Consider the following 16,469-nt stretch of genomic DNA (forward strand, 5'->3'; position numbering starts at 1 on the left):
CCAAGCTTCTTTAAACGGATGCAGTTTTTATCAGCAAATGTACTAATTATTTCTGTTGACCCCTTTTCGGCTATGGACCTCCACTATTCAAAACATCAAAGTCAAGTCCCCAAAATACAGACTCATTAATTGACCACTTCTCCACTCCATTGATGAAACGTGATCACCCCTTAGTAGACACTCTACACTTCTAAATAGTGAAACTGAAGTTCAAATGTGTAAGGATTTCCTTTTTAATCTTCTTTGCCTTCTTGAGTTCAGAAAAAAAGTATTGTAGTTTATGGATTTTAATTAATCTCATAGACAAGCTCATAGACTCTGGGCTTAATTAACTCCCAAGGCCATCAACTTGTAATTAAGAACAGCTTTACAGAGTCAGACCGATGGTTGATCTAGAAGATACTCTGCTTCCACTAATAACTATTTGCACTTGTTTTTAAAATAAACCCTTCTTATCACAGGACAATAACAAGAGAGAGGTATTCACCAACAATCCAAGCTTCACTATAAACCACACATACATTCCCCAGAAATTATACTTAAAAAAAAAATCCATGCAATGAAATTGCTGCTTTTGCACTTCAAGTAATTGCCTTCCAACAATTAATAGAAACAATACATTCTAGATTTTAAAAAACCACAAATTTCCACCTTTAAATATTTAGTATTTTTATTTAGTTTATACTTGCATTGCACAAGACCTACAGATCCTCAACCCCAACATTTCCATGCTAAATAATTACATTCCAGAGTAGTTATAAATAAAACATTCTTCATCACTTATTCTTTTTTAATCTGTCTTCAGTTCACTGCAAAATTCACAGAGTATTTCTTACACATAAATGCTCATGTTGTCTACTATCAACAAGACAAGATGTACCTATGATGTTAAGTGCCAGGTTTACCTATGAAGATGATGAAGACAACATCAAGGACCTCCAACAAATGATTCCCATCTAGGAAGTCCCAAAACAGTTTGCAACCTGGGCTAAAAGGCTGAATCAAGGATTGTTGCTTGTCCTTACTCTCCCTTGGTGACTAGGAATGTAAAATGAAATTGCAGGAAATTTGTAAAATATGATTTATAAGTCCTATGAAAACAGGTTTTTGCATGGCATGGACTACAGCCACAGTCGTGGTTTATTGGCTTCAAGCTTTCTCTGTTAAAAAAATGCATACGTAAAACATTGTGTTAGTATAGGTGCTAGTTGTTCCCAACTCTAGGGGGCGGTGCTCATCTCCGTTTCAAAGCCAAAGAGCCAGTGCTGACCGAAGACGTCTCCGTGGTCATGTGGCTGGCATGATCAAATGCCAAAGGCGCACGGAACGCTGTTACCTTCCCACCAAAGGTGGTTCCTATTTTTCTACTTGCATTTTACATGCTTTCGAACTGCTAGGTTGGCAGAAGCTGGGACAAGTAACGGCAGCTCACTCCATTACATGGCACTAGGGATTTGAACCGCCGAACTGTCAACCTTTCTGATCGACAAGCTCAGCATCTTAGCCACTGAGCCACCACATCCCCCTGGTTTTAAAAAAGTTGTTTCATCTCAGATAAATTCACATGACAAAGAAGAATATTTAGGAATGTTGGGTTCAGTTTTGCTAGCAGAGTAAAGGGAAACCTACACATTCCTGGGTGCCATGTTTCCCATATTCCCACCCCCATTTTCCCTCCTCTTATCTTCCTAACCTTCCACTTTTCACAAAACACTTTTGCACCTGTTCTACAAGAATTTTCCCCCTCCCTTAACGTCATGAGACTATCTTTTTTTCCCTGCCCATTCCTCAAAATATTCACATGTTAAGAAGAAGTTGCTACCATAAGCAAATAACAGATCTTTTAGAAAATATTCCTGAAATAAAGGATGGGAAAGAAAAAAGATTGAGTAATGCAACTTATGGGAAGGACCTGTTTATGAGCAGCAGTAGTGATTAAAGTGCTGAAGTAGAATGTGGAAGACCATCAATTCCACTTCTTTAGACGTGAAACCAGGCAAACTGACTTTGGGTCACTAAGTGTGTCTTACCTCATCCTGCATCAGAGAGTTGTTATGGGAGAAATAGATGGGAGTATTAAATATAATGCCTGATGAAGAATAAAGGCAGGGTAGGCAGCTAATCTTAGTAAACAGGACCAGATTTCTGCTTTTAGGACCTCCCTTCTGACCTTAATGTTATATATCTCTTCATTATTCTATTTCCTTATTTTTTTTCAAAGTAAATGGTTATCCCAGAAACAAACTTTTAATTTGACTGCAGTACAAGGATCTATCTGTCTATCATCTATCTATCTATCTATCATCTATCTATCTATCTATCTATCTATCTATCTATCTATCTATCTATCTATCTATCTATCTATCTATCTATCATCTATCTATCTACCTACCTACCTACCTACCTACCTATCTATCTATTTATCTCATCACTTACACCACTTTTTAATGAGTTTTTAAAGCCAAGCATTATTTTAATCTCAACATTTATGATTATGTTTTAGTAATTAATACATGAAATGTGAATGGTGATATGTGTATATGAAGCCTTTCTGTTTACTGACTGTTTTGACTTGTATCTGTGGAGAAATCCCCCATTGTATTCAAGGCAGCTTTTTGAGCATATCAAAGGTCAGATTAGTTTGGGAGAAAAACGTAATTTGCACCTGGAATCAGAGTTGTTATCTTCAAACAATGAAGAAATGATTTCTTCTCAATCGGTCTTCTGCTTGGAAAATGCCTCTATTCTGAGATTAAGCGGAGAACAAAGCAGAAAGCTCATTTCTTTCAAATTTGTTTTTGCTTCACGCCTTCTCAAGCCAAAGTTCTAATTATATTTGATAGCTTCTGTTTGAAATCTCCAGAAGTTAAGCTGTTTCTTTGCCCTGTAAATACAGTAGATACCATTTGTACAGTACACAGTAGATATATACAGTATGTAGGAGATATTGGTCTGGCCCGCCAGTGGAGCTGGTGACAGACTCAGACAGTGAGGAGGTTGGGGAAACTTCCTAACAGTGAGGACAATTAACCTGGTATTTATTTATGGGGGGGGGGGGGAATGTCCAGACTGAACATAATTTCTAATGTTGGATTTTCCCCCTTACCAGAGGGAGCCCCCTTGTGGACTACTTTGAAGCTATTACCAATGGCAACTCCACTGTGCTGTACAGTAGAAGCCAGTAGGGCATTAGGGCACAACAGGCTGTATCTTAACAGAACACACCCACTGAGGGGTGTTAGGGGTGTCTTATCCCCACAGTATTTGTTTCCAGAGAGTAAATCATCTGTGTACCAAGTTTGGTTGAAATTGCTCGAGGCATTCCAGAGTTATGCTGGAACATACATACATATATACACACATATATACATCATACATACATACATACATACATACATACATACATACATACAGAGAGAGCTATTTTTATATGTATATAGACCTCTTCACATGGTGCCCTCAGGGTATGTCGAAGCAATTCCCATAATCTTTCAGAGAGCTGTTCTAGTGCAAGGGCATAAAAAAGAAGGAATGGCAAAATTTCCATTCATGGGCTTTGTAGTTTGAAGACAAAGAATTCTAGGATTAAATTGTTAGATGTAATAATACCAAACAACAGTAATAATACTACACCAGAAAAGGAATGCCTGCCCAGGTGGGCTGTACCATTAAATGCCAAAGTGAAAAGAAAGAGAAAAAGAAAATTGCAGCAAATGCAGTTAAATGTTCCATTTGTTTGTACATTAGGAAATGCTGGAGAAATATGCAAATGAAACCACTTCTTTTTTTCCCAGGTAAATGCCTCAGAAGAAGTGTGTCAAATAGAGGTGACAAAGGATGACATTTTAAAAAAATAATGAGTCATGGAAAATTAGTGGCATTCAGGAGGACTATTAAGCAGTGGAAGAAACTAAATTGCCAACTATTACCCAAAATTTGCAGCTTTACAAACCTCTAGCCTCTGTATTTAAGTACTGGAAGTAACAACAATTTATAAAAGGGCCCAGGAAGGATGCAAAGAATTATAGCGCTGCCACTCTAAGAGCTCTCTCTGATAACTTGGCTGAAAATATCATGAAGAGTAGAACTGATAAGTTTTTTCCGTTTTTTAAGCTTCATTGAAGAAGGGAAAAAACCAGTGTCTTTTGGAAAAGATAGCTTTGCTTCACTAATTGTTTACCTTTCATTGGAAAGCAGCTGAAGGCAGAACAAGAAGCAATGGGTGGAGTCTAATCAAGGAGAGAAACAACTTAGAACTAAGGAGAAATTTCCTGACAGGTAGAACAATTAATCAGTGGAACAACTTGCCTCCAGAAGTTGTGAATGCTCCAACACTGGAAGTTTTTAAAAAGAGACTGGACAATCATTCATCTGAAATTGTATTGGGTCTCCTGCTTGAGCAGGGGGTTGGACTAGAAGACCTCGAAGGTCCCTTCCATCTCGGATATTCTATTCTATTCTATTTCAGGCTTTGGAACACGGACAGCTTTTCACAATGGAATCAAGGAGTCTCTTTTTAGTGACCAAACAAAATTAAAAGGGAACTGAAGATTAATAAAAGCCAATGCCATGTGCAATCATAGAAATGGGTTTATTCAGTGTTAAGATGAGAGTTTTTCAATCTCAGCAGCATTTAAGAATTGTGGGAGTCCATACATCTTAATGTTGGTGAGGTTGTGAAATCCAGAGTGAAGGGTTCACCAGACTTCTCTGTTACTCTATGTCAGGGAAGGTATGTGTCTATTATTCCAGGAAGGTTACATAGATGTTTCCTTGATATGTCTGCAAATATAACATTCTGGCTATCCGTTTAACGCTCAAACAGCAAAGCAAAGAACAGGAAGTTGGATCAACCAATCAGCAGGACATGCACCTCCACACAACACACAGTTTGGATTTGGAAGGTGTACCCATCTGCAGTCATCTGCAACCTACACTTACCAGAAGTGGGATTCAGCTGGTTCGGACTGGTTTGGGTGAACCAGATGCTAATTTTACATCTGATTCGCTGAACCGGTGGTTGCAAGGACTGGCTGGCCCCACCCTCCCCTCCCCTCTCAGGAGTCTCCACATGGCCCGTTTTAGATGCCAGCTAAGTGCAGGGCCCACACGGAGGCTACACTGTACAGTAGAAGCCATTTTATGGCATTAAGGTAGAAGCCATTTTAAGGCACAACAGGCTGTATCTTAACAGAACACACATACACCAAGGAGTGTTAGGGATGTCTTACCCCCACAGTATTTTTTTCCAGAGAGTAAGTCATCTGTGTACCAGATTGGTTTGGTTGATATTGCTCGAGGCATTCCAGAGTTATGCTGGAACATACACACATACATACATACACACACACACACACACACACATGTGTGTGGTCTTCTTGTATTTGGGTCTTTTCCCGTGTAAGATTGAGATTGTCTTGGCAACTTTTTGTAAGCTGAAAACACCAGCCTGAAGATGACGAGTGAGATCTCGCTGAAACGTTGTCAAGACAATCTCAATCTTACACGGGAAAAGACCCGAATACAACAAGACCAGCATACCTACACCTGTGAAAATCTACAAAGATAGATAGATAGATAGATAGATAGATAGATGGATGGATGGATGGATGGATGGATGGATGGATGGGGTGGGGGGAGGGAGGGGGAAAGAAACGTTTTTATAGATAGAGAGATGGTTGCGCTGTCTCGAGCTCATGTGATCACCTTTTACAACCTTCTGACAAGCAAGGTCAATTGGGAAGCCTGATTCACTTAACAACCGTGTGATTAACAACTGCAGTGATTCACTTAACAACTATGGTGAGAAAGGTCATAAGATGGGGAAAAGTCGCTTAATAACTGTCTGCAACATAAATTTTGGGTTCAATTGTGGTTGTTAGCTGAGGTCTAGATGTAACGGTCATTTTCTGTCATTTGAGGCTGGGAACCAGAATAAGCTGTAATGGAAGCCCTAAGATATAAGCGTAATATTCCACAACTCGATCCAAACATAAGAATTCCAGCGCCTCTCACAAATTTTTATGAAACCCTTTGGTTATTTGCATCATTTCCTCCATACCCCAGATATGTCAGCTGTGGCCTTGGGCACTAAGACATTGTCCTTACTGAATGCAGGTGCTACATAAAAGTGCTATATAAATTACTATTTAATAAATGTATAATGTGAATAAATTAATAATTACCTTGCTTCCTGCAGCTGTCAGCCAGATGCTTCCACGAAGAAGGCTATTACATCCTTACCAGAGGGGACACTTCACTCATACTTGCTTTTATTTAGAGTCTCATCTTTGGGTTTGCAATTGGTTGGTTGGTCTGTGATATTGTTCTAATGTAAAATATTGTTCTAATGGAATGATTTTCTTTCTGTTGGAAAATAGGTTGCCCAGAGACTTTAGATTTGGGGCAAGGAGAAGTAGGCTCTGCAAATAATTGTATGTATGTATGTATGTATGTATGTATGTATGTATGTATGTATGTATGTATGTATGTATGTATTGTGTCACAAACCCTGGTATGCCCAATATGGGAGGGAGCACGCCGCTTCCCTTTTCTGTTTTTCGGCTCACTCCAGGACACCATCCAGGCAGAAAACCATCTTTTTATGTTGCCTTTGTTATATTTGTGTTGCATTTGTACTGATAAATAAATAAAGGGAGACTAGTATAGATCTATTTTCGATTCCCAGTAAGGGTATGGCTAGCTGATGAGAACTAAATAGCTTGAAATAGATCTATACTAGTCTCCCTTTATTTATTTATCAGCACAAATGCAACACACACACCACACACCACACACACACATGTACACACACACACACACACACACACGTCTCTGTGTGTATGTTGCAGCATAACTCTGGAATGCCTTGAGCAATTTTAACCAAACTTGGTACACTCTGGGAAAAAATACTGTAGGGGTAGGACCAGGGATGGGTTGCTGCCGCCATTACTGCCAGTTTGGCGCGCAAAAGTTTTTGCTCTGCGCATGTGCGCATTTGCACCTAAAAAGGTGTCTGCGCCCGAATGCACAACTTTAGAAAAGGAAAAAAATACATTTCTGCAATGAAGATTGTTCTGTGCATTGTTCTGTGCATGCGGCACCATCGATAGAACCGGTTCGGGGGCATGGCAGTCTGAGTTACTACCTACTTGGCTGAACCGGTCCGAACCGGTAGGAACCCACCTCTGGGTAAGACACCCCTAAAACCCCTTGAAGTGTGTGTTCTCTAAATACAGCCTGTTGTGCCTTAAAATGGCTTCTACTGTACTGTCGTAAAATGGATTCTACTGGGCAGCGCAGTGGAGTTGCCATGGTAACGGCTTCACTGTACTTCATGAGAGGGCTCCCTCTGGTAAGGGGGAAAACCCAACATTAGAAATTATGTTTGGTCCAGGCATTTCCCCCCTATAAATAAATTCCCTGGCAACGCCAGGTTATCGGCTAATAGATAAATATTTTTGCTGCTGAGGCTCAAGATTCTTTGTCAGAAAATGGATCTTCTTACAATGTTTCAGACTAGATAGAAACTAAAAATGATTGTACAGTTTGCTCATCGCCTTACTTATTTGCAACAGATTGGTGAGCTTTGCATTGTAATAATGTGTTTGATGTCAATTAGTATCCGTGTGAATAACAACAGAAATGACAAGCTGGAAGTAGCTTCGGATACAATATACAAATAGAAGAATAAGCAACCATGGAAACTTGGAGAGAAGCAGATGGCAGTTCTAAGGAGATATTATCTTCTTGATATTTGCATTGATAACTGAGTGAAAGGCGGGGGGAGAAAGTTGCAGCAATTTTTCCATCTTCTTGACTGACAGTTTTTGACTTTTATAGTTTTTGGGTTCAGCTTCGATGGAAACAAGTTTCTCTCTACAATTTTTCCAATAACCAGGAGAATGGTGAATTCCCTGATCCGAATGACCCCAATCAGGGAAGAAACACCTTGTGAGGAGGTCCTTGGTGTTCTCTAAGTTTGCTTGTTTTCTTACAGATGTTTCATTACCTACCATATTTTTCGGAGTATAAGACGCACCTTTCCTCCCCCCTAAAAGAGCATGGAAAAGTTGGTGCGTCTTATACACTGAATACAGCAACTTTTGGCCTCCTGAAGCCCCACCCCCGTATCCCATTTTTGCGAAAAATGAGCCGTTTTTCACAAAAACGGAAGCTTTTTTGCCTTCCCCCAGCCCCCAGGAGCACTCTGTAGGCTTCAGCAGGGCTGGGTCAAGGCAAAAATGCCTCCATTTTTGCAGAAAATGGCCCTTTTTCTGCCCATTTTTCACAAAATTTGGGGCATTTTTGCCTTCCCCCAGATCTGCTGAAGTCTGCAGAGTACTCATGGGGGCCGGGGAGGACAAAACCTTTTTTTTCTTAGTTACCGCTTCGAAATCCTGGTGCGTTTTACACACCGGTGCGTCTTATAGTCCCAAAAATATGGTAAGTAGGTAACATAGAGCCATGGTGACGCAGGGGTTAGAGTGCAATCCTGCAAGCTACTTCTGCTGACTGCCGGCTGCCAGCAGTTTGGCAGATTGAATCTCACCAGGCTCAAAATTGACTCAGCCTTCCATCTTTCCGAGGTGGGTCAAACGAGGACCCAAATTGTTGCGGGCAATAGGCTGACTCTGTAAACCGCTTAGAGAGGGCTGTAAAGCGCTATGAAGTGGTATATAAGTCTTAAGTTCTGTTGTTATTGCTATGATCAGTGCTAGTTTTGCAAGAAAGCCAGCAAGCTCAGAGAGCACCAAGGATCCCTCATTTCAACCCTGAACTACAAATGTTCTCCTTTATAACAAATAACATGTCTGTGATTTAGCCAGTTCAAATGTTCTCCCTCAAAATAATCATCAAAAAATCTGAGCCTCTGCTCTCCACAGCTGTCTCCTACTCACAATAGTATTATTAGATGAGGATGTTACCACAAGCGTGCTATTAATAATTGTACAATAATAAAGATAGCGTTTGAAATAAACCTATCAAAGTACAGTCGTGTTTCCCCACTGTGTTGGTGAAATTTGCACACATTGCCAGTGTATGCCTCTTTTTGGTTCGTCTTCCTCTTGATATCTACGGAGATTCTCAGTCATCCAGGTCATAGGTTGTCCCAAAGATGCTTTTTCAAGAGGCAACTAGATTTTCAGTTTTTTTTTCTTTGAAGACATTTCTCCTCTCATCCAAGAAGCTTTTTTTCAGTTCTGACTGTATGGTGGGGGAATGGAAGGATTTATACTCCTTGCAGACAGCTGGTTATTTGCATTATTTTAGTGACTCGTTAAGACCACTTGGAGGTTTATCTGTGTCCTCTGAGTAATGCAAATGGGTGTGGAGCCTTCTTGGAACTGCTGAGAGGACTGTGTTGTAGACTGGAGATAGATGATGTTCATCCCTCAACCTCTGTTGAGAGAGGGCTGTTCAATTTCATAGATGGCCTCCACTCTTTTGAAGACAGTAAAGTCCACATTTTGGATAGAGAGGACCACTGGTTTGAAAGAGGGGGTCAAAGAGTCCATCTGTGTCAAAACTGAACAGCCCTCTCCCAAGAGAGGTGGTGGGATATGACATCATCTATCTACAACAGTTCCAAAAAGGCTCCACACCCATTTGCACTACTCAGGTGACCCTGAGGACACAGATAAACCTCCAGGTGGCCTCAGCGACTCTCTAAAAGGATGCAAATGACCAGCTGTCTGCAAGGAGTATAAATCCTTCCATTCCCCACCATCCAGTCAGAGCTGAAGAAGCTTCTTGGAGGAGAAGTAAAACATCTTCAAAACCAAGGAAGCCCATTTGCCTCTTGGAAAAAGCACCTTTGTGACTTCATCTTGATAGTTTCTTTTTTCCCACTATAGATAAGAATAAACAAACGTACATACAGATAGTCCTCCCACTTACAACCATTCGTTTAAAGTTACAACTGGAAAAAAAACAGGACTTAAAGTGCCTGGTCATCGCACTTCCGACCATTGCAGCATTCCGACGGTCACAAGATCACAACTCGGGCAGTTGCCAACCGGCGTGTATTTCCAATGGCTGCAGGGTCCTGAAGTCATGTGATCGCCATTTGAATCCTTCATTTAACAACTGCACAGATTTGCTTAATAACCGTGGCAAAAGAACCTTCATAAAATCGAGGGCTTAACCTTGCTTAACAATGGAATTTCTGCTCTCAGTTGTGGTCATAAGTTGAGGACTACCTGTTTGGATACATTACCAATGAAATTCCTGCAGACCTGACAAAGTAGGATAGGATTCATATCTCTAATACAGGGGTGTCAAAGTCAAGGCCCAGGGGCCGGATACGGCCCGCGGGCTGCTTAGATCTGGCCCGCGAAGCCTCCCTGGAAATAATGAAGGACTAGCCCCTTGTGCCTCTGCCAGCAAAAACAGAGCTTGGGAGGGTTGCGTGTGGCCCTCCTGAGCTCTGTTTTCACTGGCAGAGGGTTGCAGGAGGCTGTCGCAGCCGAAACGGAGCTCAGGAGCCTTCTCTGGAAGAGTTCTCGGGCCGCCACAGGCACCCCTGACATGAGTGATGTCAAGCTGGCCATGCCTCCTGGTCATGCCCCCCCCCGCTCCCCGCCGCCAAGGTGAAACACAACCCTGGTGCAGCCCTCAATGAAATTGAGTTTGACACCCCTGCTCTAATAGCTCGTACTTAATAATAATAATAATAAACTTTAATTTATAGACCGCACCCTTTCCTAAACAGGACTCGGGGCGGTGTACAGACATATTAAAACAATGTAAATACAAAAATATAGGTAGATATACATAAATAGACAGAGGAGGTAGGTTATACACTGTACAATAGATTAAAATTCAAATATAAATTAAAATTACCCTTAAAAATTACCCCAAAATAAGGTGTTTGCCAGGAGGTTGAAGGTGGGACTATAAATCATCCAGGCCAGCTAATTGGAACAGGTGGGTCTTAAGTTTCTGTCGGAAAGAGCGGAGGTCGGTAGCAATTCTAATATCGGGGGGGAGGTCATTCCAGAGGGTTGGGCCCATCACAGAGAAGGCTCTACTCCTGGGCACCGCCCGTTGACACTGCTTAGTGGACGGCACCCGGAGGAGTCCCTCCCTGTGGGAGCGGATTGGTCGCAGGGATGTATGAGGTGAGATGCGATCCCGCAGGTAACTAGGTCCCATGCCATGAAGCGCTTTGAAGTTGGTAACCAATACCTTGAAACGCACCCGAAAAACCACAGGCAGCCAGTGCAGCTCGCGCAGGAGTGGTGTTATATGGGAGTACCTGGTCCTCCCCATGATAGCCCGCGCGGCCGCATTCTGAACTAGCTTTAGTCTTCGGGTGCATCTCAAGGGGAGCCCCATTTGTCCAAAAAATGATACAAAGCCCATTAAACCAGCTACATGGTCACTAAACACTGACACCAATTTGAAGGCACATCATGAAGCCTCATGTTTCTGTTTGTTGGTGTTTACCAAAATTAACAGGGTAAGTTTGAGTACAAGAAAGAAAGCTTTTAAAAAATATTCAGAAGTATGCAAAGGTTTAGAGTGTTTTAATGATTTGGTGTTTTTTTCTTTCTACGTACTTATTCGGATGTTGCATTCTATAAAATGGTGACCTCTCTGTTTTTTTTCCCCTTTATTTTCTTTTAACAGCTTAGAGCACACGCCGTAGATATGAATGGGAACAAAGTGGAGAATCCGATTGATCTCTACATTTATGTGATCGACATGAATGACAACAGGCCAGAATTCATAAACCAAGTCTATAACGGATCTGTTGATGAAGGATCTAAACCAGGTATGCCTGAATGTCTCATCAAACTATTTTTAGATAATGGACTCAAGTTGGACTATTGATCTGTACTTAAGAAATCTGGCTTGTCTTAGATCAGAATATTAGGGAAACAAGATGGAGTTTGAAATTCCGAAGCAGAGGAAATGGTCTTATTCTGAAATACACATTTAGCCTGTATCACTGTTGCTCCTGTCAGAGCAGAGAATGGAGAAAGCATTATACATTCAATATTGCAGCTACTAAGATTGTTGGATGAGCAGGCAGTAAAACAGCCAGGGAAGTGATTGAAGCCTGGGAAAGAGGTCCCCCATCAGCAGGAATGCTGATTTACCACCATCTTATCAAGTACTGAGCTATGGTGGCGCAGTGGTTAGAATGCAGTACTACAGGCTACTTCTGCTAACTGCTGGCTGCCAGCAGTTCAGCAGTTCGATTCTCACTGGCGTAAGGTTGACTCAGCCTTTCATCCTTCCAAGGTCGGTAAAATGAGGACCCAGGTTGTTGGAAGCAATAAGCTGACTCTGTAAACCACTTAGAGAGCACTGCGAAGCACTGCGAAGCGGTATAGAAATCTTAGTTAGTGCTAAGTGCTATTTAGCAGGCAAGTGCTGGGCAGCTCAAGCAAATGATAGCCAAAGACTTAATAGCCAGCTATCAACACACACAGTCAATAGCCACATACAACAGGCAATATATAAATACCACACACTCTGCTAGTTCTCTGAAGATGGGCTCCGGGTACAAGTCCAAAAGCTTGGAAAACAAAACCTCTGTTCCTGGTGACTGACCCAGATTGGTTCCTGCAATGGAACAGAGGAATCAAATATTTTTACTTGACGTCCTTCGAAGGCAATGCGGAAGGGTGAGGGTTTGCTTTTTCAATATTGTACAGTCCAGTGTTGGGCTCTGGATCCCATCACAACCGGGATGCTGCGACGGGGCCGGACGTCCTCCTCGGGTACGGGCACTGTGCATGCATGCGCCTGCCACCGCTCTGCGATGCCTCAGCTGCTCGGTGAAGGTTGCGCAGATGCCATACGTTGTGTGTGCAGGCGCAATTGGCCCGTTTCCCTAAAAAAGCGGTAAGGAACGCGGGCGGGCTGGTGGGCCCAACGAGTCACTGTTCCTGTACGGTGACCGCTGCTCCCAGCTACCACCAGTACACCCATACCAGGGCGTACCTCCCAGAACCCACCATTGGTGCAGTGAGGTTTTAGTGGCTAGGAGCATCCAGTTTAGGCCATCAGTGTTCCAAGCCTCTGTCAGGTTCAATCCCAAACACAACACAGTGAAATCAAGTCCAGTTTTTTACTTGCACTGATGATGTCACCTAATTTGGGTAATGAAACATCTGCAAGAAAACAGCCAAGCTCAGAGAGCACCAAGGGCTCCTCAGTTTTTTCACTTGCTAATTAAAAATAGGCATCCCAATAGACAGAATCATTCCAGACTAAAGCTATGACTTTCTAACCTAATCAATATACCCTGAGAGATTTTATCCTGAACCTCATCCAGTTCAGGACTGCACAGTCTCTTACTTTGGGTCACTCTCCAGATTGCATGGACTCATCCAGGGAAGCTGTGATGCATGTGGGTTAGAATGTGGGTTAGACAGCATCACCACCAGATGGATTGGTAACTGGCTGACCAACCGCACTCAACGTGTAGTTCTCAATGGAACTGCATCTACATGGAGGGAAGTATGCAGTGGAGTACCCCAAGGCTCTGTTTTAGGCCCAGTACTCTTCAACATCTTCATCAATGATTTGGATGAGGGAATAAATGGGGAACTCATCAAATTTGCAGATGATACCAAGCTGGCAGGAATAGCCAACACTCCAGAAGATAGGCTTAAGATACAGAAGGATCTTGACAAACTTGAACATTGGGCACTATCTAATAAAATGAAATTCAACGGTGAAAAGAGTAAGGTTCTACATTTAGGCAACAAAAACGGAATGCACAGGTACAGTATAGGTGATACCATACTCAGTAGTAGTAACTGTGAAAGGGATCTTGGAGTCCTAGTGGACAACCATTTAAATATGAGCCAGCAGTGTGCAGCAGCTGCCAAAAAAGCCAACACAGTTCTAGGCTGCATCAACAGAGGGATAGAATCAAGATCACGTGAAGTGTTAATACCACTTTATAATGCCTTGGTAAGGCCACACTTGGAATACTGCATTCAGTTCTGGTCGCCACGATGTAAAAAAGATGTGGAGACTCTAGAAAGAGTGCAGAGAAGAGCAACAAAGATGATTAGGGGCCTGGAGTCTAAAACATATGAAGAACGGTTGCAGGAACTGGGTATGTTTAGCTTAAGAGAAAGAAGGACTAGGGGAGACATGATAGCATTATTCCAATATCTCAGAGGTTGCCACAAAGAAGAGGGAGTCAAACTATTCTCCAAAGCACCTGAGGGTAGAACAAGAAGCAATGGGTGGAAACTAATCAAGGAGAGAAGCAATTTAGAACTGAGGAGGAATTTCCTGACAGTGAGAACAATTAATCAGTGGAACAGCTTGCCTCCAGAAGTTGTGAATGCCCCAACACTGGAAGTCTTTAAGAAGATGTTGGATAGCTATTTGTCTGAAACGGTATAGGGTTTCCTGCCTAGGCAGGGGGTTGGACTAGAAGACCTCCAAGGTCCCTTCCAACTCTACTATTGTATTGTATTGTATTGTATTGTATTGTATTGTATATGTTTGTTTGTTTGTTTATTCATTACATTTATATACTGCCCCTCTCATCAATAAGGTGACTCTGGGAAGCTTATGAACAGTACAAATATAGAAAATTAAAATTTTAAATGCTACATAACAATTAATATCACCTTATAAGGTCTTGGTAAGGCCACACCTGGTATACTGCATTCAGTTTTGGTCGCCACAATGTAAAAAAAGATGCGGAGACTCTAGAAAGAGTGCAGAGAAGAGCAAGAAAGATGATTAGGGGACTGGAGGCCAAAACATATGAAGAACGGTTGCAGGAACTGGATCTGTCTAGTTTAATGAAAAGAAGGACTAGGGGAGACATGATAGTGGTGTTCCAATATCTCAGGTGTTGCCACAAAGAAGAGGGAGTCAAACTATTCTCCAAAGCACCTGAGGGTAGACAAGAAACAATGAATGGAAACTAATCAAGGAGAAAAGCAACTTAGAAGGAAGGATAAATTTCCTGACAGTTAGAGCAATTAATCAGCGGAACAACTTGCCTCCAGAAGTTGTGAATGCCCCAACACTGGAAGTCTTTAAGAAGATGTTGGATAGCCATTTGTCTGAAGTGGTGTAGGGTTTCCTGCCTAAGCAGAGGGTTAGACTAGAAGACCCCCAAGGTCCCTTCCAACTCTGTTATTCTATTCTATTCTAACTAAAACCAAGGAGATGGAAAGCACGGGGATGAGATATTGTTCTTACCCCCATCAGCCCAACTCCAGTGGTCAGTGCCCTGCTCAGGGCTGCAAGCAAAGCAGGAAATTTAGGTTTTGATACCCTTCAAGAAGGCCAGAGGGTCAGAGCAGTTCTCACTTCCAGTTCTAGAATTTTCCACGTGGCTGGGGCCACAGTGGAAAAGGCTTCTCTCTTTGACCCCACCCACTGGAATGACTTGGCCAATGGTATCTGCAGCAAGTCCCTTCCCCTGGAATGAATAGAGTGGGTTAGCCCAATTGGGGCTAGGTTTCTCCTCATATAGGAATGAATGAATGAAAGAATGAATGATGGATGGATGGATGGATGGATGGATGGATGGATGGATGGAAGGAAGGAAGGAAGGAAGGAAGGAAGGAAGGAAGGAAGGAAGGAAGGAAGGAAGGAAGGAAGGAAGATCTGTCAACTAGTACTTTGAAAGTAATAAGTGACACCTTGAATTGAACCTGGATGGAAACTGGTAGTCAATGCATGTAGTCCTTGACATACAACATTTCATTTAGTGGCCATTCAAAGCTACAACAGCACTGAAAAAAGTAATTGATGACCATGTGATCAAAATTCAGATGCTTGGCAAGCGGCTCATTTTTATGACGGTTGCATTTTCCCGGGATCATGTGATCCCCTTCGGCAAACTTCTGATAGTCAATCGGGGAAGCCAGGTTCATTTAACAACCGTGCTACTAATTTAACAACTGCAGTGATTCACTTAACAACAGTGGCAAGAAAGGTTGTAAAATGGGGCAAAACTCACTTCAGAACTGTCTTGCTTAGCAACATATATTTTGGTCTCATATGGTGGTCATATCGAGGACTACGTGTATTCTTGCAAGAATAAGCCCCTACTCCTTCTTTATCACACTTCTCAGGAGATAAAGTAAAATCTTAGAGAGGGAAGGGGGCATTGAGGCTACGTAATCCAACCCAAGGTGGAATCCAAATTTAAGTATTTAGAATAGATAACTACCCAGCTTAGACTTAGAATAAATGAGCTGGAAGAAACCTTGGAGATCTTCTAGTCCAGCCCCCTGCTCAAGCAGGAGAACCTATACTATTTCAGAGAAGTGACTGTCTAGACTCTTCTTAGAGGACGTGGTGGCTCAGTGGCTAAGATGTTGAGCTTGTCAATCAGAAAGGCTGACTGTTTGGCCATTCGAATCCCTAGTACTGCGTAATGGAATGAGCTCCTGTTCCTTGTCCCAGCTTCTGCCAACCTAGCAGTTTGAAAGCATGTAAAAATGCAAGTAGAAAAATAGGAACCACCT

The 16,469-nt window shown here is 42.1% G+C and overlaps 1 protein-coding gene across 3 annotated transcripts in view; it reads left to right on the forward strand.

Moving 5' to 3' along the window:
• CDH4 (cadherin 4) overlaps window positions 1-16,469 on the forward strand; it is a 1,160,485-nt gene that overhangs the window by 947,758 nt on the left and 196,258 nt on the right. For all 3 annotated transcript variants that reach the window (XM_081948625.1, XM_081948626.1, XM_081948627.1), the window contains one exon: window positions 11,635-11,779. In XM_081948625.1, coding sequence (XP_081804751.1) covers window positions 11,635-11,779 — 145 coding nt within the window. The remainder of the gene's footprint in view (window positions 1-11,634; window positions 11,780-16,469) is intronic.

Source organism: Natrix helvetica (assembly GCF_964273705.1).
Source record: "Natrix helvetica genome assembly, chromosome: 3".
NCBI classification, from domain to species: domain Eukaryota; kingdom Metazoa; phylum Chordata; class Lepidosauria; order Squamata; family Natricidae; genus Natrix; species Natrix helvetica.